The 24,252-nt window shown below is 39.1% G+C and overlaps 1 protein-coding gene across 50 annotated transcripts in view; it reads right to left on the bottom strand.

Annotated features, from left to right (window-relative positions):
* Positions 1-24,252, bottom strand: part of PTPRD (protein tyrosine phosphatase receptor type D) — a 1,118,901-nt gene that overhangs the window by 355,878 nt on the left and 738,771 nt on the right. For all 50 annotated transcript variants that reach the window (XM_042455420.1, XM_042455423.1, XM_042455433.1 and 47 more), the window contains one exon: positions 2,224-2,389. In XM_042455420.1, the coding sequence (XP_042311354.1) occupies positions 2,224-2,308 (85 nt within the window). In that variant the 5' untranslated portion in view covers positions 2,309-2,389. The remainder of the gene's footprint in view (positions 1-2,223; positions 2,390-24,252) is intronic.

Here is a 24,252-nt window from a genome sequence, read left to right as displayed (position 1 = left end):
ATATATATATATATATATATATATATATATATATATATATATATATAAAACCATCCCCTGGTGAAAGATCTACCCTGGAAGGACAGACCCCCTTCTGCTCACTTATCTATCCACTGTTTAGTATCAGCATGAATAATTATATCTACTGGAATTTTATAAGTTCTTTGGCATTGTTTTCCTTTGCCTCGTCCTTTACATCCTTCATTACATGCCCCTAAGTTTTACCCTTAACCAAGGATCATATCAAAATCCATAATTTTGGCCCCAAAACCTGCCCTCGACTTATACATGAGGTTGACTTATAGTCGAGTATATACAGTAAGGCAAGCTACAATCCTAATGACAATAGCATTGGTGTCACTGATATCTGGGTTCTCTCAAACAAAATTCAGACTGTGCTATAACTGTGCATGGCTCAATTCTTATATCAGATGAACAGAAATAATAATGTGACATAGTAACAAAAATTAAGAGGATCAAGACATCCCTTCATTAGCATTAATTTTAATCAATAAAAGCACATTAACAATATAAGGCCATCTTCCTGAAGGCATCTTCACAAATTGCCTGAATAACAAGGACCTACAAGGACAACAAAAGGCAAGTACTGTATATACTCGTGTATAAGTCTAGAAATTTGAGTCAAAAATTGACTTAAAAAACCTGGGTCGACTTATCCATGGGTCAATGCAAGTCCTGTACCTTAACTCAAAATACGATCCATCTCCCTCTCTGAGTAGAGTGGCAAAAGGTAAGAGCTTAGTTCATCCTAGGAGAACCTAAAAGAAGCACCAACCTCCTCTATTCTCTCCACTCTGGTCCTACTTCTGACCTTTTTGAATACTTGGATAGGAAAATAGAACTATTCTTTGAGATCATTTTCCTTTCCTTCATTCTTTACATCCTTTGTTGCATGCCCCTAAGTTTTACCCTCAACTTATACATGGGTCATATCAAAATTCATAATTTTGGCCCCAAAACCTGCCCTCGACTTATACATGAGGTTGACTTATAGTCAGGTATATACGGTAACTAAAGTTAATGGGTGCTCACTGCTGTACACTGAGCTATGATCTTAGTTCCCGGCCACTTAACACATGAGGAAATCCCCATGAGCATGTATGTACGAAGCTGTTACAAGGCCATTATAAAATTTCTGACAGGATCGGAAGCATAAATTGTTGTCCAGTAATGCTATTCACTGGTTCATATATAGAAAGGTTGCATAGATAATAGGTTCCCCTCTGATGTTCCCACAGACAGGATACTCATGAGATCCCAATAAAAATCTAATCTATTAATGCAAAGCATTACTAATTATGTTAAAATTAACCCAAAGAAGCTGCCAGTGGAAAACATTACAAGATTAAGTGACATCACCAAAATATATCAACACACCTGCCTCTCAATACATGTGCTTCACAACAAATCCAAGCAAGCTGTTCTCCAGCCCCACTGCAGAAAACCAGAGAACAGCTGGGAGAAAGAACACATGTAAACAAGGCAGACCTAATGATTTCCTAATTAAAAAGGAGATATTATCTTCTCATTAATTGGCAAGCTAATTGACCAAAACCCTAAAGTACCAAACCATGAGTTCCGGACTTAGAACCTAGGTGCCTGCAGTACACCCAAGTCTCCACACTCTAAAGCCCAACCTCAAAGTTGTCAGTTCTGCTTGGTTTGTTCAAACCGTGTATTCCACGACAGCTGTTGGAAATAATACATTAGAACAGCTGCTGTGACAGACACAAAGGACCTGGAATTTTAATTGGCCTGAACGCCGCATTGTTTATTTCCCAAAACTTGAAAAGAAAATATCCAAGGAACTGAAAAATACCTAATAAGACTAAGTGATGTTTGCCTTCTGGCAAGCTAGGTTAGGTTTTGTTTTGGCTACACAATTTTGCTATCATTGTCTCTTTGAAAAGATGGATAACAAACAAATAAAGAGCAGTCGGAACCCTCCAATGCATAAGAAAAAGGGTATTAACAAGAAGAAAAAATAGTAAGGAAGTCAGTAAATAATCCCTTTCAAACACTGGCTGAGAGCCAAGGAGGATCCCACAGTGTCTCAAGATTGAGTCAAAAGGAAGCTTATTCAGAGGCCCTCCGAACGTGCCAACTGAAAACAAAACTGTTCATTATGGCCAAGATTTATTTTATTTTATTTTATTTTACAAGGGAGAGAAATAAATAAAAAGGAAAAGAAAGGGAGCTTACTTTCAGCATCAGCACAGAGTAGAAAGCACAGGAGCACTACTACTGGCCTGGCTATATGCATCATCCGACAGTTTGGCACCAGCATGCTTTGGCGGCTTTGGTCACTGGCTTAGAAGCCACTGCGAGTTTCTCCAATCTGAAATTCCAGATGAAGAATTTTCAAAGCCTGCAAAGAGGAAGAAAGAGAGAGAGAGAAAGATGTTCAGAATGTTTTTGCTTCTTCCTCTGAAAATACAAAAAACAAACACATTTTTAACAGGCAAGATAAAAGCATTAGATTCCATTCCCAAAGACTGGGATTAGCCTGGCAAAATACCTCAAGAGCTGCACATTTTAACAGTGATTACAAAAAAAGAAAAAAGAAAAAGCCAAAGCCAAGGAACATCCTTTTGCAAGGCATCCTGCAACCCACATTCTGATCAAGTGTTCCCATGTGCTTCAACATATTTTCTTTTCTTAGCAGCGTACCATTGAGATTGAGCTGTCATTCCTAATGAAGTCCCACTTTAATACTTCAACTGGAATAAGCCATTACAGATACTCTAAAGAAGGGTTTAGAGAAGGATTCAACCTCTAGGACAAAGGCCTGCTAACAAGCAACATATTGGAAGCTGATTTCCTTGCATCAGGTAAGAATGACAGAGCTAAATCTGCTTCTCTTCCTAATGCCCTATCTGCTAGGCTAGGATATTGGTATTTGAGGATTAATTCAACAGTCTTATCTGGTTTGGCATCTTAAAATCCTTCTCTCTACCCACCCAAAGTTACTGTTTCCTCTCTGATTTACCACTATATGTGAATTATGTAATTCACAAATAAATTATGAATAAAGATTCCATATTCCAGTTCAGTCAGTTTAATTTTATATCTTGTATAAGAACTAATGAATAATACAGTGTGAGCATCTGCCTTTAAGAAGGAATCAATTTTGCCCTACTATTTTTACTCCTTCCAAGGCTATGTTGGAAACAAAACTCGAAAATGCACCCACTGCCAACAGGAAATTTTGAAGTCTGTCATTTAATTGGGGATTCATCATACTGCTAAGACGTATGCTTTTCTAGGTCTGAAATAAGCACAATATAAAGAAAATAGTATTTGTATCACAGTGCAAAGGTTATCTGCATGAAGGAAAAATTAAAATGAAAAGGGAAGAAGTAAAATAATATAACCATTGTAGAGAACAGATTTTTCCAAATTTGTGAGTGATACTAGCACAGAACAAAAAGTAATATTTTCTTGAGAAAAACAAGATGCCAGAAATCAAAATCAACTCTTGATTCTATTGTTACTATAAACACACACACACACAAACACACACACACGGACCCTTCATAGGCAATAGACTGAAAGTACCAGCTTTTTTCTTTCACCGCTACCATCTTTGTGCCAGCATTTCAAATGACAGCAAAGTCCATGAGACATCAGTCCTGTCGGACTCAATTTGTGTCTGTGCAAGCGTATCAGAGCCAACTGCTGCAATAATGATTCCAATGCTATCACAGAAGATGGAAAAGTGTTTTCTGCATGTACCTATATGACAGAGTGATGACAAAGGATCAGACCATTTCCAGATAGTGATGGCCTTGTCGACAAAAAAAAATCTTAATACCAGCAGCACCAGTTTTCAAATGGTACTTCTAAAGAATGCACATATACATTAATGAGCAAATAAATGGTTCAGAGAGTAATGAACAAGAAAATTGTGAGTTGCAGCAAAGACCTTTTCAAACAAGGTCTTTACTCTAATAAAATAAAATAAAAAATCCTGCAGTTCAATTGTACAATGAAGGGTTTTGTGTCAACTGAATGGATGATAATGCAACTTTTAAAAAGGGAAGTATTTAATATAGCCACAGGCAGCCATCAGCCTCTCACTTTCCAATGGAATTTTATTTAAATTTAGTCTTGAAGTTTATTAAAAGCTGATCTTGCATATTCATATTCTGAAATGAGTTGAAAAATGAAAACAAAACTATTTCCCTTATACATCTTGTTTTAGCAGTCCAAGCAAATAGACAAAGGTTATATCCTGATATCCAAATGTTGTAAGCTGCCTAAAGGAGGTGCATGCTCCTTCCTAGGCAATTTCAGATATATTTGCACATGCGCTGCTTTACTGGATCAAAAGACTCAGTTTCAGTCTCTCAGTCAGCTGAAAATATTTTGCTGCTAAAGGAAGAACATAAGTGTTGCCTCTTTCTCATCCATGTCAAATTGCATAGCTAAAACCAGTCAAGTTATTTTGGCACATGAAGTAGAAAAGCACCTCTTACCTTCTCTGGTACAAAAATACAATAATATTTATTTAATTAATTTATGCCATGCCTTTCTCTAGTTATGGGACCGGTATGAACATTTTGCTGACCACTCATAACAACCCAAATCCATTATTTAACAAAGCTGTGTCACTCTGTCTAACTGTAAGGTCAGTTCCAAAATAATAAACAAAATTAGTCAACAGAAACTTCTAGAAAATGGGAAGGGATGAACAGATATGGATAATTTGTAATGTGAATTGATTTCAATGGAGCGCAATCATCTCAACTGTCATTCACAACTCTCATAATTTCCTATAAATCTTTAGATAGTTCCTACTGTTTACAATGGTCATGCTTGCTCTTTATTTTGGTGGAAAGGATATTCCAAGGCCCTTTCTGTTGCATTCTATGAAGAGAGATTCAGGGCTATTAGTCTCAGGCATTGCCAGAAGGCCCAGCTGATTAACAGAAAAAAGTGTCTCCTCTCCAGCCTGCTGTAGGCATATTCTCCAGCAAAATGTTCTACAAGAAGGTGGTGGGGCTGGGTCTAAACTCTGGGCCTCTTGCAAACTGTTGTTTAGCCTTTGGACAAACTCATCAGAGTTCCACCACTACTAGCAAGAGAGAAATACAACTTCCAGGAACAACACTCCAAGGTAAAATCCACCCCAGAAACCATCAGAAGGGATCTACCACAATCTCTCTTTGCTTTACTGCTATGCCACCTACTCACTGATCAAGCGGCACAAATCATCCCAAGAAAACAAGGGGAAATGAGACAATGGAGAAACTGTATCTTCACAAGCCAGACTGAGACTTAGAAGAAATTATGAGGACAAAGAAAAAGAAAAAAAATACAAAGAGAAGATCCATGTGCTACTTAAAAAAACCCAACAACTTCAAAATGACCCTCATCTGACTTTTCCTTCCATTAAATGACTCAATCAAAGGGGGAAAGGAGGAAAAGGAAACACTGATGGGATCTTATTCCCCACATTTCACATGCTGTCTAAACATGTCCCTCCTTCTCAGATGGGAATTTGAGGGAGTAACTGGTGTGGAATCTCTATTCCCATTCAGTGGACAATAGCTTTGGACTGAAAGTATCATGTGGCTCAGTGGCAGACCCATCCTTATAGGAGAAAGGAGGGCATTAAAAGCTAAAAGCAGCTATCGTTCCTATTCTTCTAACCCAAAATGGTAGCCATTCTCATTTAATGCATGGGAGAGCCTTGAGGTATCTAACCTTTATGTTGATTGGCAGTCATTTCAGACCAGCTGGTAAAACGCAGCTAAAACGTTTAGGGAATCATTAGCTCCCCTCCAGCGTCCTGGAATTGTTCCAGGAAAGGCACATTCCTTTGAACCCAAAATTTCTGTTCATAGGAAATTGCTTCTTCCCAAATGATTAAGGGATGCTGGAAGGGAGCCAATGATTTCCTGATGTTTAGGAAGCATTATCAGGCTTCACACATGCACACTTCCTAAATGTTTTAGCTGTGTTTTACCAGCACTTAAGTGCTGGTCTGAAAATCTTCACTGTTCACATTACCACACTACACTTTTACAGTGCTGCTATTCCACTTTTACCGCTCTGGCTGCCTCCTGTTGCATTTGGGGTTTATAGTTCAGTTAGGCCTAAAAGCTCTCTGGCTGAGAATTCTAAATGCCCCTCCCTAAACTGCAAATCCCAGAATGCAACAGGAGGCAGGCCAAGCAGTTAAAGAAGAATAGCAGGACTATAAGAGTGTAGTGCAATAATCTAGATAGTCTATTCAATTCACCATGACGCCAGAACAGACCCTTTAAAGCCACCTTCTGGGCAGCTTGGAAGCACAGTGTTTATACACTGCATGTTCCCATGCTGCCATGAAGCTGCCTGGAAGTTGGGCAGCCACCCAAATGTAGGCAGCTTCTAGGTGCTCTGGTAGTCCAGCATTTATATGAGGCACACCACCAGAGCAGCTTGAAGCCACCATGGAACTGCGGTGGGACGGGGAAATCCCCCCCTTTCCCTGGCTGAAAAAGGAGTGGATCTTTGCCGGTCCTTTTTCGGCTGGTTTCAAGGCAGATTGGGGCAGCAGCGTGTGTTTGCCGCAGCCTCAAATGGTCTTTGGAAGGGGACCATCTGTTTCATCCCTTGGTTTACATTCATTAGGCTAACTAGTTCTTTTTCTCCTTCAATGTATGCTGAAGAATACTGTACTTCTGAAATTCTACCTATCAAAATATGTGTGTAGAATTTGGCATTCTGCGTTACCATGACTTGCTTCTGAAGTAGAAACAACGTATTAAGAATTCTCCATTCTTTTATTTTGTACTTCTATAATTGCAAAAACATCTGCAATTCTCATTTTCTTCAGCCTGGTTCTTTTCTCACACTCTGCATTAACCATCCAACATATATACTCCTGAATTGGACAAAATTCGTCTTGATGCAACTATAGACAAGACTGCAATAAATTTTTAATGTGTGATGTTTTACAAATGTGGATGGTGGCCAAGGATATTTATAAAACACTGCCAGAAAGCAATCTTGATGTGAGTGCATGAACAAGTTGTATTATTTTTGTGTGGCCTGCTTACAATATGTACAAGTACAGGTTGTACATCTGAAAAGATTCTAGATATGATCATATTTAGCAATGCATGGTGTAGTTTTTAGTCTAGGCACAAAATCATATAGTCAGTCAGTTTATTGTACACATCAGTTAGGCAGAGATGGGGGAAAGACACACATGACCCCAACAAACTGAAAAGTATGACCCCCCCCCACACAATTACCCCATTCACCTTGTACTTTTTTCAGCTTTAAAACTGCTATTCAGGAGGCCTAAAATGTAAGACAGATCAAGCCCATGGAATAATAGATGAATGAAAAGCCAACTGAGTGGTCTTTCCTCTTCTTCTTTCTAATGTGGCATGAAGTTTCTACCTTCAACATATTGTTTCAAAAACATTCTTGATAACTTTGGGAAACTTTGCATAGGAAAAGCTATGTCCCACTATGCCACATAGTGGCAGGCTAGAAATAAAGGTGAAGTATTTTACAGATATTTAAACACCATGCTCTGTTCAATCTCCACAGACATAAGCTATTAACAGTAGCAAAGTCTTTGGCACTGTGCCCCAAGTGGCTTTCATTATCGTCGACATTACGCAACCTGGAGCCCTGTAATGCTTCTTTCCCCTGCATGCTTTCATAGTGTCATGACTTTAACTAGCCAGAAAATACACTAATATGTTCCCTTGGTGACCCTTTGGCCTTTAAGCAAAACCTCTTTGATAGCTTGTATGTCTACAGCAAGCTTTTAGTATTTCAGGCTGTGAAAACACATACATCTGGAATGAGAAAGTGCTTTTTTCCAAATACTACTAGTGAAGTCATGCGAATGACGAAGCCAGGAACATTGGATATGAACAAGGCGAGATACAGACAAATGCTGTCAAGTTATTCTGCTCTAGTCCTGACCTACAACATACTTTAACCTCAGTTTGGACCGTACTCATTGAGGAACAAACTATGGTGCAAAATAGAGCTGAATAGAGTGGCTGGAATTTTCTTTGCTTTTAAATTGTTGAGTAACAAGCCCATGTGTATGCTCCTGAAACATGTTTTACTCCAGACTTCCAACAGCAAAATGTTAATCAAGAGTGATGTATTTTGAAAGTAAAATAGGAAACACTTGATCCACACTTCCAAAGTACCAATCCACTTCTGAGGCAACTTAAGGGGGAAAGTAGGGATTTGTAATTTGTGAAACAAAGGCATTTTACAGACCGCCGCTTTGCTGCCGGCGCTGCTCTTTGCTCCGCGAGGGAGTCGCAGCATACAAACTGCACGACTCCCTCGCAGAACAAAAAAGAAGCTCCAAAATGGAGCTTCTTCCCATGGCGCACCCGCGATGTCATAACCGCCACGACCTGTCTGGATGCTATGTGTGGAACGGCTGCTGCCATTTGTCACGGACTGAGTCCGTGATAGGGAAAGGGGCGTCTAGAAGAGACGCCCCCTTTTTAAAATGGGACGTCCTGAGGACATCCGAAATGGCGGTCTATAACCCGCCCAAATGTACAAAAAGATACAGAGAATAAGAGTGCATGAGAAATACTTGGGAAAGTCCTGTTGCATAAGCAAATGGCTGCTCTTTCATAGTGTTGAACATAGCTTAAGCAATACCTTCTACCAAAAACACTGGAGGGTAAAGAAACAATACATGTAAAAGTTGTGTGTGTACAAAAATATTGAAATTAACTTTTTTATAGAGAGAATACTATAGCCAGGGGATGAAGGATATTGAAAGGGACAGAGCAGTACATTTTTTTTAAAAAAAATGCTGAAACAAATACATTGTACTGATCAACAGCTCAGAAAATCTTGGTGCCTTTAGGGAAGGTCAATGTAACTTTACCTTGGTGTAAGGTAGGAATGGAATCTAGATTGACAAAAGAATGGCAATATAAAAAGTACCTCATGTTACACCTACATGTGCCTTCACTTTCCCATTTTTAAAATTTATTTATTTATTTATTTTTGCCACTGCTGCTAATGAAGGATAAGCAAAGAGTACACTCATCCCTCCACATTCTCTGGGATTAGGGGCACAGAAGCCCCCATGAATATGGAAATACCTCAAATAACAAAAATACTATGTTTTTACCCGAGAGAACACCTCTCTAGGGATTGAATTGAAGTGCCTAGACTGGACTCTACAGGCTAATGGTTACTCCAGCTCAGACATCAGAAGGGCTGCCAGACCCAGAAAAAGCCACAGGAGTGAAGACAAACAATCACCCAAAGGGAAGGTATTTTTACCACACATCAAAGGAGTGATAGACAAAATAGGAAAACTGATGAGGAAACACACCCACCAGATGATCTAAAGACTGACCAAGAAATTCCAGCAAATGCTCCGCTCAGTGAAGGACAGGAGAGACCCTCTCATAGCCACAGGAGTTTACCGCATACCGTGCAGCTGCAGACAGGTCTACATAGGGACCACCAAATGCAGTGTTCAAACGTGAATCAAGGAACATGAGAAACACTGCACATTAGACCAGCCAGAAAAATCAACAGTATCAGAACATGTTATAAACCACCCTGGGCATAAAATGCTAATTGAAAACACTGAAATTCTTGACCATGCTAACATCTATCGGGTCAGAATGCACAGAGAAGCCACTGAAATCCACAAATACCTGGACATCTTCAACAGGAAAGAAGAAACCCTGAAAATAAACAAAGTTTGGCCACCAGTTCTGAAAAACACCAAAATCAAAAGCACATGCAAATAAACATCACCCAAAGTCAGGGGCTTTCCCAGCAGACAATGGATCACTAATTAAATAGACACAAATCCTCCTTTCATATTCTCCCATCCTGAGGCATTGCCATTCAACAAGTATAGAACCATAGAGTAGAAAGCAGCTTCAACATCTATTTAGTCCAAATTCCTGATGCATAGGAAAGCATTGCTAAACCACTCCTGAGATATTGCCATCCAAACTCTGTTTAAAGACCTCCAAAGAAGGAAAATCTATCACCTTCCAAAGCAGTCAAAGCCACTGTTTAGCAGCTATTACAGTCAAGATGTTCTTCGGAATGTTTAGGTGAAATCTCTTCTAATTTGTATGCATTTGTTCTAGGCTTGCCATATCCCGCCTGGGGGCGGGACTTTCCTGGTTTGGGGCGGGTCCACACGGTCCCGCCCCGGTTTGGCCCCGCCCCCGGGACACCCCCCTTCCAGCAAGGGCCTGGAGGCTGGGGCTTGGGAGAAGCTCTCCCAGGCCCCTCCGGAGGCCCTGGAAGCGGCTCCTGCGATCGCGGAGCACTCTTCCAGGGCCTCTGGGGCTTGGGAGAAGCTCTCCCCAGGCCCCTCCGGAGGCCCTGGAAGCGGCTCCGCGATCGCGGAGCAGTCCTCCAGGGCCTCTGGGCCTTGGGAGAAGCTCTCCCCAGGCCCCTCCGGAGGCCCTGGAAGCGGCTCCGCGATCGGAGCTCTGGCTGTGGGGTCCTCCAAGGCCTCTGCGAGGCCGAGGAGGAGGCCGCTTGCCACCGCGGCGATGGCCGTGATGACAGGCGGCCCCCCACGCTCCTTCCCGGCCTGGGAGCAGCCCGAGGCTTCCTCCCAAGCCGGGAAGGAGAAGGAGGACAAGCTTCAAAAATGTAGGAAAGGAAAAAAAAAGGTCCTACATTTTTGAACCTTCTCCTACATTTGTCCCGGTTCGGAGGTCCTCTGCTATGGCAACCCTAATTTGTTCATGCCTCTGGAGCAGTAGGAAATAAACTTGCTCCACCTTCTATATTATACCTTCAAATATTTAAAGACAGCTATCACATCATATCTTAGTCTTCTCTTCCCCAAGGTAAACATATCCAGCTTCCAGACCGTCATAGTTCCCCTCCACTGAACACATTCTAACTTGTCAGTATCCTTCTTAAACTATGGTGCCCAGGACTAGATATGTTTTCCTAGGTGATGTCTGATTAAAGTGGAACACAGTGGTGCTATGACTTCTCTCCATATGGACGTTATACTGCTGTTGATGCAGCCTTGTATTGCATATACTACATCCAAAGCAGTCCCCTGATCCACCAAGACTGAAACTCTTTCCAAAAAATAGGGAGATAATTAAAATCTGGCATGACTTGCTTTTAAGAAACCAGTGCTAGTTCTTAGTAACCACAGCATTACTTTCTAAATCCCTCTGATGATTTAATGATCTTTCCTCGTACCTTTCCTGGTACTAATGTCTGACTGACTGGTCAATAGTATTTTTATTATTTCTTATTATTTCTACATAAAGATGAATGCTTACTGTGATATTCTGGCAATACCACTAGTCTTTCTTCAGTGTTTTATTTCAATCTGGAAGCAGCCAAATTGCAGAATATACAGTACTAACCTTACTGTATTGCTTATTTCAAAGTTTAAAGTGGAGCTCTAATCAGCCCATGGAGATCTGTATCATACCTGTTTCTAGGTGAGCCAGTCCCAAAAGCAAGTAAATCAATACAAGAGGAAAATTTGCAGGAACTCAGGACAGACAATATTTTCAGAAGCCCTGACAATGAAGAATTGAGACTTATGTACCTTAGCAACCTGATTTCAGCCTAAACTCTGTTGTAGATATTTCCACAGTCCTCCTTGGAGGACTCTTCCATGGGAATCACCTTTTCCCAAGAAGCATCTGCGCCTAAGGGCTCCTCCTTTCTGACCCAGCTGCTCACCTGTTAGATTCATCCTCTACTTTTATCTGGAGTTATACTGACTCGAGAGCTAAAATACCACTATCTATGGGTGAAATGTTCTGTTCCTCAAAAAATACTAATTCTGCAATGCTTGGGGGAGGGGGCGATGGTTTGGATGTTCCTCATTGTAAGAGGCTTCCAGTGGAGGCATAAGAATTGGTGCACTTGAACTTCTTAATAAATTCTCATCCAATATGTATATAAACTTTACAGTTAGGAACTGGACTAAATCATAGGCCCAAAACACACTGTAGAAATAATCCAGTTTGAGACTGCTTTAACTGTCCTGGCTCAATGGTAGAGAATCTTGGGAACTGTAGTTTATTATAGCCCCAGAGCTACAACAGAGGAGGCTAAATGTCTTATAAAACTGCAGTTCCTATAATTCCCTAGCACTGAGCAAGGGGAGCCAAAGAAGTCTCAAACTAGTTTATTTCTTCTAAAGCGTGTTTTGGATCTCAGGAAAACTAAGACTAGGGATAAAAAAAGAATGCTACAAAATGTTATTTTTTAAATGGCTGAAAAATAGCCATTTTTAAATGGCTGAATGCTGGGAAAGCCTGACAGGATTTTTAAAATTGCTGGTCTGATTAGAATCACTACAGTGCAGTGACTTAGGGTGCATCTACACTGTGAAGATAATGCAATCTGACACCTATTTAACTGCCATTGGCTCCATCCTACCGAATCCTGAGATGCGTAGTTTTGTGAGGCACCAGCACTCTGGCAGATAAGGCTACAGACCTTGTAAAACTACAAATCCCAAGATTTCATAGGATAAAGCTAGGGCATTTAGAGCTGTGTCAAACTACATTATTTCTACAGTGTAGATGCATCCTTATTTTGCCCAAAATTTAATGCATTTTATTTTTATTTATATATTTTGTTAACTAAACAGCATTTTTCTGAAGGGAACTAAAGCAAAGGGGACAAGTCAGAAATGGAGCTCCTATCATCTTTAAGGCAAATCAACACAAACTGATCAGTCACAACATTTTAGGACATGCTCTTGGGAAAGGAAGAGAAGGATGCAAATGACTTTCTTCAAAGGAAATAAGGTAATAGAGATTGGTTGAAACTATAATAATAATAAATAAAATAATAAAAAACTTTATTTTTATACCGCCCTTCCGAAGATCAGGGCGGTTTACAGCATGTTAAAACAATAAAACACATCATATACATCGACCATCTTAAACAATAAAGTTAAACAATACATAAACAGAATAAAAGCCCTGTTAGCCTGTCCTCTTTGCCACAGAAGAGGAAGGGAGGCCCACTGGACTCTAGTCGGGGAATGCATCTTGAAATAGAAAGGTTTTAAGATCCTTTCTAAATTGGGCCAGGGAGGTGGCCGAGCGGAGCTCAATGGGCAGCGTGTTCCAAAGGGCCGGGGCGACCCTTTGCTAGAGAAATGGAAGGGGAAAGCAAGCCTTGTGTACAGCAAATATTCTTTACAGCTGAATGCTACCTAATATGCCTTCTACAGGCATTACAGCAGTGCAAAGAAGCCCACAAGCAAAGAATGACATTATTAGGGCTGAATTTCACTTACTGATTTCAACCAGCCAGAATGCTGAGTTCCAGTATAGAAAGAAAAAGACTATCCTCTTCTAAATAATATAAAATAATAGGGTATTAGATTTCCACTAACCATTCATTACCAGTACCAGAAAATAAGGGAAAATAAGGACAATCATGTGACTAGTTCTATGTTTCTTGAATAATAATCCTCCTTACCATACTAAACAAAAGGTATTTAAAGAAAGGTAAGGAAAACAAGGGCACCATGTCAGATGTTAGTGAGGAGGACAAATGCATTTAATAAAGTTTAATGGCCCCCCTCTTTTTGTTTAACATTTAATTGCACAAAAAGCAAATGTCTTGTAGTGAGTTTCTAATTGATTTCTAATTTATGTCTTCTAGTGAGTTTCTAATTGATTATGGCAAAGTTATCACCACATGCCTTGCAGTCATCCTTGAAAAATCAATGAAAGGATTTGTGCCTTCATCATGGAAACCTAATACATACTCTTCTTTTTGTTCATTACGGTAGACGATCAAATATGAGTTAAGCAGAAACACTAGTGGTTTTTGAACATTCATTACTTTTGGTTTAAAATAAAAGGCTCAGTAGATATGTTGTTTGCCATCCTTGAAGAGCACAACTGAGCCATAAAGGGTGGGCAACTTTATTTGTCGCACTTATGTCTGAACTTGGTAAGGTACACTTATATTAAGGAAATTTGGCCACTGTTGTAGTAACTGGATTGTATAGATGAAACACCAACAAGTCACTAAAAAGAAGCATCAGTAATACACTGAGCTTATGCATGCCATTCCATGTCTACTTTTGAGTCTGTTTTGTAAACAGATTTCATGCTCAACTGATGACCAAGGAGGAACATCAATAACTGCCGAGGCCTTGTCATAGAAAGAGAGAAAATTTGTACAGTCCAGTAGTCACAAATGACTTGGCCCACCTCTAATCCAGGAACACCATCGGGCAAAAGAAACAGAAAGGCAATCAGGACAGAAGATAATAGAAAACATTAGCTGAGCAAGAAATAATCATCTATTACAAAAAGAATATAGGATTTTGGATTGTTTCTTCACCAATAAATTTCAAAAGCTCTCAAAGGAAGACAGACATATGCGTCCAAACTACAACTAGCAGGAATAACAACTATGTATGCTTGAAGTCTGGTTTTGACAGGTTTCTTTGGCAAACCAATACCATGGAATAAAAAGTCATTCTGCAATTTGAAAAACAAACAAACAAACAAAAAACCCCTTGATTTATTTGCCCAAATGTGCAACTGCTAGATACATCCAGGCTACAAAAGTAAGTTTTACTACAAACATCTAACCCTGGTTTTAGAAATCTTCCCTAGTTTAGTAGCTTCATTAACAGAGAAATAAGCCCCAAAATTGTTACAATTATATATTCCAGTATAAACTAGGTTTTGCATCGTAGTGGGCTTCTACCCAGATCATGAGTGAGGAGGAGGAAAAGGTGAAGGAGGGGGAGAAGAAATAGTGGTAGTGGTAGTACAGTAGTAGTAGTCATCTCTCTCCCTCTCCCCATCAGCATCAATAGATAAATAAATGGATTGGGGAGTGGAAGGGCTAGTGAGGCTGAGCAGAAGTTAAATCATGAATTCTTTGGTGTGCATTTTGTTTCAAGCCATAGAGAAGAATATAGAGACTTGGAAAAGCTTCTTCTCCTTTTTATGAAACCCCAGTGGATTTGAGACTGTTTGACAAAATTTTCCTGGCATCTTTTGCATGAACTAGTCTCCATGGTGAGATCAGAGCTGAAAGAGAGGCAAAAAGAGTTTTCCTTTGTTCACTTGTCTCCTTCTTAGGTCAGCATCAAAACATTTGTCATTGCCATAATCTAGGATCTCTCAGATAAATCAACAGTGACAAAAAAGGAGCAATGGGTGCCATTGTTGCTTCCTAGCAAGAGAACTACCTAGATTCAGGAAGTTAATACCAAGAGTAGATGCTTTTCCCTACCACAGCAAACCACACTCCCAAAAGGGTTTTGTTTTTGTTTTTTATCCAAGGCAGTACACAAAGTAAAATTATTGCAGAGGTGAAACCTGCTCAGTACAATATTTTGAGTAGTAAAATGGAGAATGTAATAAACAATTCTCCACATTTTCAAAACTGTGCAGTTTTGAAGACTAGTTGCAGTTTGGTAATAATTCTATGGGAGAAAAGTGCACATTTGTGCTGAAAATGCTGGGTTTTGTGTGCAGAAAATGTCATTCTCTGTGCAAAAACAAAAGTGCATTTTTCATGATCTATATGGACTGCCAGCTGCCACTTGATCATGATTTCCCAACATTTAAGAAGCCTACTTTTCGACCATTTTCCAAATATTTTCCCCATCCCAACATCAGAGAGAAACCAGTGTCAGGTTTTTGAAACTGTCTTCATGGGTCTAAGGAAGAAAAAGTTTTACTTCTTATTGTTGAAGCTTCAGGTTATTTTACTGTCACATTATTCTACAATATTGTATCTGTTACCTCTTCTGTTCATTTTCAGCCTTACACATTAATTTCTAAATTATTTATTCTAGCCATTGCCTAATCAAGTTGAAGCAGGACTGAATGAGAATTCACAGAGAAAATGGAAGACAGTAATCCAGCTGCAACTAGCTTTAGCCTGAATGCATTTTATTATGACATTGCTGATGGCAAATCAGTCTTATTAGATACTGTGTTAGAGAGCTGATGTGATTATTCTCCAAAAGCATTTGGTAATACAAAATGATTGGATAATAAATATAAAAGTTTTGTGAACAATAAAAATATAATAAATTCCTCACACTAGAATATGTTATAAGAATATCAACTGGATAGATAGATGATATATATTATATACATGTGAATGCTCTTTCTCTCTTCATATCTTTGTCACAAACATAAACACATAATACATGTATGGATTCTAAGCATGATAAGATTTTTGTGTCAAATACTAGTGGCTTCCTAGATTTTTTTTTAAAAGAACACAACCAAAAGGAACCAAAAAAGGAACAAAGTTTAGCCATATCTTGCATATAAACTCCTGTTCATTCAGTATAACTGTAAACATCAAAGCCAAACTTTAAAATGGCTGTTTTAAGACACTCCTTCCTGAATCTTCGTTTGCGAAGCAAAGCCAGAGAGAGCATACATTCAGAAAAATGATCAAGTAGATCAAGTTAATTAAGAAATAATATATTTAATGAATTGACAGTGCATCACTAAGGATTCAATCCTATTTTGGTTAGTGGAATTTACTGTGTATGTTTGTGCTGAAAGACACTGCAGCAACATCCAAAAGAGCAGAAAGACAGATAACAGATTACCGCATCCCAATCTATTTCCCTTGTGGTTGCCATATGACAAACAAGTACTAATTTTCAAAACTGAGGAGAGATTCAAAGTGAATTGTTATATTGAAGGATTTGGGAATGTTCAGCTTGGTGCAGAGAAGACTGAGTAGTGACATGAATATATTTCAAGGGCTCTCACAGGGAGAAGAGGTCTGGTTTGTTCTCTGCTGTCCCAAAGGGTAGGACCAGTTCTAAGTACCAAAATGCACGAGCCAAAAGAAGCTGCTTCCAGATGATGCATGCCCCCAAAATGGCCAGAAGCCGCTGCAACACTGTGATCTGTTCCTTTGGACCAGATCAAAATGGAGATGATTAAATGTGGCTCCTGGTGGCAGCCAATTTGGGATCATAACAGCGGGCCACTTTGGAAGCCTCCAGATGCTCCTGGCAAGCTGCTTGCTTCACCCCTATGTTGCAGGGAGGTAGATTTTAGCTGAACATAACAAACCTCTTAACAGTAAATGTAATTTGGCAACAGAACCAATTGCCTAGAAAGGTGGCATGGTTTCCTTCTCTAGACATCTTCAGAAAGAGACTGGACAGCTGGGGATGCTTTAGCTAGAGATCCTGCATTGAGCGGGGGGTTGGACTCAATGACCCACTTGGACTCAATGACCAATAAAGCCATTTCCAACTCTATGATTCTGATAACACAAATTTTTCCTGTTTATGTGTGCAACTGAAGTTCCTGTTGGTCAATAACACAAGCTCTATGGTGCACACTTGAAGTAGGTCTTTTGATTCCAATCTGCATCTGTCACATGAGATTCCTTCTATATTGCTCATGGTGGTAGCTGTAATGGCATATGCTGGCTTGTCTGCCAAATATAGTAGGGGCATTCTCAAAACTATCTTCCATCTTCAGAAGCCATTTATGACTACTGAACAGAGAGAGGAAGCATATCTTCACAATGTATATCTTAGCTTTCATATTTACATAATATTTTGGACATAAGACTAACACTATTTAGCATTTAGGGGGAGCCGTGTCAGCCATACAGCAAATCCTATAACATCCAATGATACTTTTATTGGGCCAACCTAAATGTACAATTACATGTTATAAGCTTTCGAAGTCACACTGGCTTCTTCATCAGGCAAACAGGAGAACAAAATTGAAGATGTTATTCCTGCATTTTCTGTTTCTGGTCTTAATTTAGGTGGTAGGGAGGGCTATCGGCAGGCTGGAACCTCCCCCTTTGACCATGTGGTCACTGGTAGATTTTCAAAGTCAAAGAAATTTAGTGTCCATTTGCAATTTGAGGAAGATGTTTCCTTGCAATCCAGCATGTCTCCTTCCTTTGTGAAGTCACAGGCTCCTATGTAGGTAGTGAACACTGAATTTCTCAAGAAGTCTTCATGTTTTGCATCAGGAAAACGTTAGGTGGTACAGAGGTAAAGCATGCGAATCAGTGCCAATATTAGAAAAAAATGCTTTACCTCTGTTGGAGGCAGAAGTCTCAGATGGCAAGGTCCAGTGCACTGGAACTCTCTTTAAAATTCCCCTGTGGTGGCTAAAATGTGGTATCTTGAAATCCAAAAAACACTTAGCATTATGAAGGCAATTCTCGTAATAGCTTATACATGCCCCACAATGCTGCTGCAGCAAAGAGTTCATTAATGTACATTTTTATTATTTCTCAGCTTTAGCTTGCCATCTTCTCTGCATCCCAACAAAGTATAATTAATTAACAATGGTTAGTGGAAACCATTTAATTTCAAGACCTAGTTTTTGAATTTTGAATTTTAATTTGAAGACCCAGCTAGCTTGTTTCCACTAACCATAGTTTAAATGAGTAACAGATAAAGTCCTATACATGTCTTCCAATTGGGGCTTATGTTTTACAAAGTTAGTATATGATTGCAAATGGGCCAGTATTGTGTAGTGGTTTGAGTAGTAGACTATGACTCTGGAGATGAGGATTCAAATCCCTGCTAAACCATGGAAACACACTGGGTGGCCTTGGGCAAGTCACATTCTCTCAGCCATAGAGGAAGTCAAAGGCAACCCCTTCTCTGATCAAATCTGGCCCACAAAACCCTGTGATAGGGTTGCCTTGGGGCCATTATAAGTCAGAAGGAGCCTAACAGCACACAAGAAAAATAGGACTGCAGTCTTAAGACTTCAGATGAAGGATAATTTCCATTTAAACTTAAACAGAAGCAAAACTTTCATGTCATGTTGCAACGGAGGAGAGAGACGTAGACGTCAAGCCTAGGAGAGACTAAGCTGAGCAATGTATCTAAATACATACATACAGTCTTTGTTAAAATTCAGCAGGGCTAGGGAATAGGAGTAGGAGTAAAGATTAAAGAGTTAAGAAGTGAGAGATTTTTACAGGATTAGGAGTAGGAATAAGGAGTAACAAAAATATATTTGTTACTCCTTATTCCTGTTATTATATTGTACATGAAAACATAAAAAAATGTTATTATATTGCACTGGGAAAGGGACTGGGAGGAAAAGAGAGACGCACGCGCGCGTGCGCGCGCACACACACACACACACACCAGTCTTGCAAAGCAACTGGGGCTTTTCCCCAGGGTTGGACAGTAGGAGCAGGAGTAAGGAGTAAGAGGTTTTTTTTACAGGCGTAGGAGTAGGAGTAACATTAAGAACAATATCTTACTCCAGAGTAGTACAAGGAATAACACCAAAATCACCACTATTTCCCAGCCCTGAAACTCAGACTATTGATCATCTTGAAGATTCCACAGAACATGCTTACAACTGTTTATTGAAAAGAGGGTAAGAGAAGAAAAAAAGAGCCAGAGATAATTTCCAAATCAATCTTGACATTTGACTCATTATTGTAATGTTGCATATATTGAAACTTCACAGAATGAACTGGCAAGTAGCATAAAGACATCATAGCTACCTTTTAAGCCACTTTTCTTGGCATTCACCAGCTTGGTGCATTAGATTAATAAGAGGACAGAGAAACAGACAACGTTACAAATCTTATTTGTTCTTCCATTGCTGTGGTTGGCTATCCTCAGAACAGTTTAGGATTAGAGAATGTCTTCAATTATACAATGGCTGATCACTGTCCCTTTTTGGTTCGCTAACAAGCCATGTCTTATCATATGAATATGTTACTTCTTCTGTGCTAATTTTTTTGTTGTTCCATCACACACAAATAATATTGATAAAAATGGTACCCACACAATTAGAAAAATGAATATAAATATCCTAGGTACAGCAGAATTGTAGTTGGATACCATTTCCATTTCACAATCACAGGCTAATAATTGTCACTTTTAGCAGCTAATCAGATGACATGACTGGATTTCTAAACAATATACAGAATGAAAGCATAAAGATTCTTCTTCTTTAGAAAGAGAGTATAAATCTGAAAGCTTCCTTGTTTCCTAGCTTTGATTTTACACTTTCCAACAGTTGCCATAAATTCATACATTAAAAGTCCAATCTAATCAAAACACGCTATCCCCCAGTGTAGATCACATGCACATCTTTATGTATGTAAAACATTTGCCTGTCAAATCTTTATAGAGCAGATATTTTATTCAATCTTCTTAAAGCAAATAAGCTGTTCAGATGGCTTTAAAGAGATCAGATCTTCCACACTGGACAAAATAGCCCATACTAGCCTTTCCCAAGAGACATGAGCTTTCCTTGTGTTTGAGCCATTTAAACAACACACCAGCTATCCAAAGGAAATGTTGCAAGCATCATTTCATTTACAAATAGAAAAGCCTGTCACATCAAATGAGTCAGACAATGAACAGAATGAATGCATATTTTCATTTGCAAGAGATAATTATGGGTGCATGTAATGGTCCCAATAGCTATTCTGCCTAGAGAGACTTTTGTGTGAATGGATGCACCATGTAGATTGTTTTGCTTCATTGAATCCATTTCATCAGACTCCAGAAATATATTCAGGAAAGTTTGAGGTCAGGGGACTTTACACACTATACAATTATACCACTATGATTTCACTTTAAAGTGCCGTGGCTGCAACCTGACACTAAAGCCATCTGGCAGAGAATTCTCCCTAAGATGCAAATCCCAGGATTCTATTGAAATTTGCCATTATAGTCATTGTGTAATATGAAATTTGCCATACTATCATTGTGTACTATGAATGGGCCCCAGTTTTCTTCAACAATCCTGCAAAGGGTGGCCACAATTGTTAGGTTCTTTTTTACAAGAATTTGTGAGTACAGTAGAGCAGATTATTTACTGCTGTTCTTTTCTTTCTGTGGTGGGGATCTATGTATTTTTTGCTAATTTTCTTCTCGAACGCATCAATAATTACATTTAACAAATTTCTTCCGATTGCCAAAACGTCTTTGAAAACAGTTTTTCAAAGACTGTTAGCAATTCAGGATTTATTCTGCACCGTGTGGCTCCTTTGCACATAAAACAGGTTTTTGTGCACAGGAAACAGCAAATTCCATGTAGAAATGAAATTTTCTGTGCAGAAACTGTTTCTTGTACAAAAATGTAGTTATCTGTGCAAATTAACAACATTAATTTTTAACAGAATAAATCTCCCATTACAGTATTTTCTGGAAGGAAATAGTATTATTCCTTCCTACTATTATTGTTGCTGTTATTTCTACTGCTGCTAACATATATTGACATTGGTACCGATATCACCATCCCTGCCCCTTCTCTCCTGCACAATTCACCCACAAGTTTTTTTCTTTTCTTTTTTATTATGCTTGTATTGACATGTTTTATACTATCTGCTGTTTAATCCTATTTTATGGCTTGGACTTATGCTTTTACGATTGGGGGGAGGCTGGGTTTCTGGGATCTGTCTTTTTAATTGTAATTTTAACTGTATTCTGTGTCATTTTACTGTTGTGATCCGTTTTGATTCTCTGTGAAAAAGCAGAATATAAATAAATAAATAAATAAATAAATAAATAATAATAATAATATCTCTGAGTAGAAATGTTTTCTTAATAGAAAGTAGTGTTTGCTGCACAAAAATAAGGCCCAAAATGCATGGGCCAAAAAAAAAAAAAAGTTATTTCCAGCAACTTTGGGGGAGTTTAGATGAAGCACACCCCCAAAGCGACAAGAAACTGCACTAAGGCCATGCTCTCGTGCAAAGAACCAGATAAAAAAGAAGTCGATTTGAATGGACTCCTGGCCAGCACATCTTGGGACTACAGCCAGTGGCCTGTTATGGGAGCAGGCCATATGGTTGTTGCAGTCCTTGCTTGATCCTGGCTGAAGGCTGCTCTTTAAGAGCCGTCTGCTTCATCCCTAAGTCTCAAACTACAATGATTCTTCTTGTCAGTCCAATATTCCTCCAAACTGGAGTTTCTCGACACTTGGGAGGGACACATTTTTGACCATTTTCTGAATATTTTAAAATATTATTTCCATTTCTAGCATTGTGCAGCTGTTGGGCTACATGTGGGCTTCCATTATCGGCCTCCAAAGGCCATGCCCTCTTTTCTTCTTTTCTTTCTTTCTTTCTTTCTTTTTTTTTTTTTTTTTTTTTTTGACCTTTCCTGATAATAGCTTCTAAGGGACATACATACACTTTGTTTTGAGGACACCTAAAAATATAAACCAAAAATATAATCAAATAGTGATCAGGAGTGATTTCTGATCATTATAAACAACTTATCGTCACCAGAAACAGCACTTCCGGTCACCAGTAACTTTACATTTGTCATCAGTAGGAGTCAGAAATACCCATCCAATCCCAGTGTATACCTAAGACTGTTTTATGCAAGTGCACAAATAACATCATAAAGTTGCTTAAGCACAAGTAATTCACATTAATAGGCTGTCACTGTAAGTCAGGGTGGGAATCATGCAGTCCTCCAGATATTATTGGACCTCAAGCCAGCTTGGCCATTTATCTGCGAGGCTGGGAGTTGCACTTCAGCAATGTCTGGAGCCACATGTTTCTCATCCCTCTTATTAATGTTTAAATCATGTGTACTATACACCTATTATCTCTACAATGTCTGTTTTGAAACTATATGGAACAGATTTTTGTTACTGTTGGTTCATTATAATGTATTCATTTAGAAACATGTTTAATGAATAATTTTAAGTTCATGAAGAAATAATTCACCAAGTATCTCCTTTTAGATACAGTATTTACAATCTGCCCTCCACATTCACAGGGGTTAGGGCCACAAGGCCCCTGCAAAAGTGGAAACACCATGAATCTGTCCACACCCCCCCTAACATTTAACACTGGTTGCTCACTTCCATCTTTGGAATGAATTAGCACAAACACCTTTGAGATCCTGTGTAATGCTTGTGCTTACTCATTCCAAAGGCAGAAGTTGATGCCTGTGGGCTGCCAGTGAGTGAGCAAATGCATGCGCGCACACACACACACAGAGTCAGCCTCCCTTCTGACACTCACTTCATCCTAACCCCTTTTTGCCCACCCGCCCATCCATGCAATGAGAGAACACACACACACAAAGACTTTTCCTCCTCGCGGTTCCTTTTGCTTCCCATCTGTGCACCTGTATGACTGAACAGACACACAAAAGGACCTCCCATTCTCATAATCCTCATCCCATCCCTTTCTTTCCTTCCCTCCTATGCATGTGAGGGCCATGCACACACATGCAGACCTTCCCTCTTTATGATCCCCCCATCCCATCCTCTTCCCCCCTACACAAGCATGTGCACTACTTAGAGAGCACATGTAAACGAACAAGCCACCCCATCACTTTGATTTCCTCCCAGGGACACCAGTTGTCATCATAAAAATGTGAAAGTGAGGCGAATAATCTGCAAATAATCAAATCTGTGAAGGTGAAACCCTCAGATGTGAAAGGAGGACTCCATATCCTCTCTTCAAATAAAAGCCTCATTGGCTGATAAGACTAATTGAGGATTTTTATATCCTTCATAAGCACGAATTTCAACCTATTCATTGAAATCCTACCCACAGATTTATTGGTTCATTTGCCGCAATCCTACACACTCTTTCCTGGGATTAAGTACCAACAAATACTATGGAGTTTAACTCTGAACAGTCACACAGATGACTATGTATTTGGGTATTCAATCTTAGGTTTCTTTTTCCATTGCTATCATCATCCAGGGGAAAATGGGGTATGACACTTCATTTCAAAGATTGTTCTATTATTTTTTTAAAAAAATCTAATAAATTTTCCTTATCTCAAAACAAAACACCTTTTTTTACACTGTAAGATGATATTGAAGAGTTTTGTAGGAACACTGCAGTGCACTTTGAGAGGGTTTCATCTTTCAAAGAAGAAATGCTTGAGCAACTGATGCTAATCCGAGAAGGTTGCTGCTGCACAGTCTATTATACTGGAGAAGTCTCTTGATGTGTGTGCTCTCCCTGGAGTATTATTCCAGATTGATTACCATCTTTATAATGAAATGCTCAATTACTGCTTTGAAATAGGTAATTATAAAGAGTGTGTGTATTTTCCAGTTAGAGATTTTGTTTTGATTTCCCCCTTTTAATTATCAGTGCATGAAAGGCAACTGAAGAAGTTTGAACTGCATGCAGTATGTCTGCTTCTAAAAAGTAAAGCAAAGCAAACTATTAATGATGTTCTTTATAAAATTAAACTGAACTTGTTCTGATAGATAGATAGATAGATAGATAGATAGATAGATAGATAGATAGATAGAT

This window comes from Sceloporus undulatus, chromosome 2 (assembly GCF_019175285.1).
Source record: "Sceloporus undulatus isolate JIND9_A2432 ecotype Alabama chromosome 2, SceUnd_v1.1, whole genome shotgun sequence".
Taxonomy (NCBI): domain Eukaryota; kingdom Metazoa; phylum Chordata; class Lepidosauria; order Squamata; family Phrynosomatidae; genus Sceloporus; species Sceloporus undulatus.
This window is presented reverse-complemented; position numbering and strand designations above follow the sequence as displayed.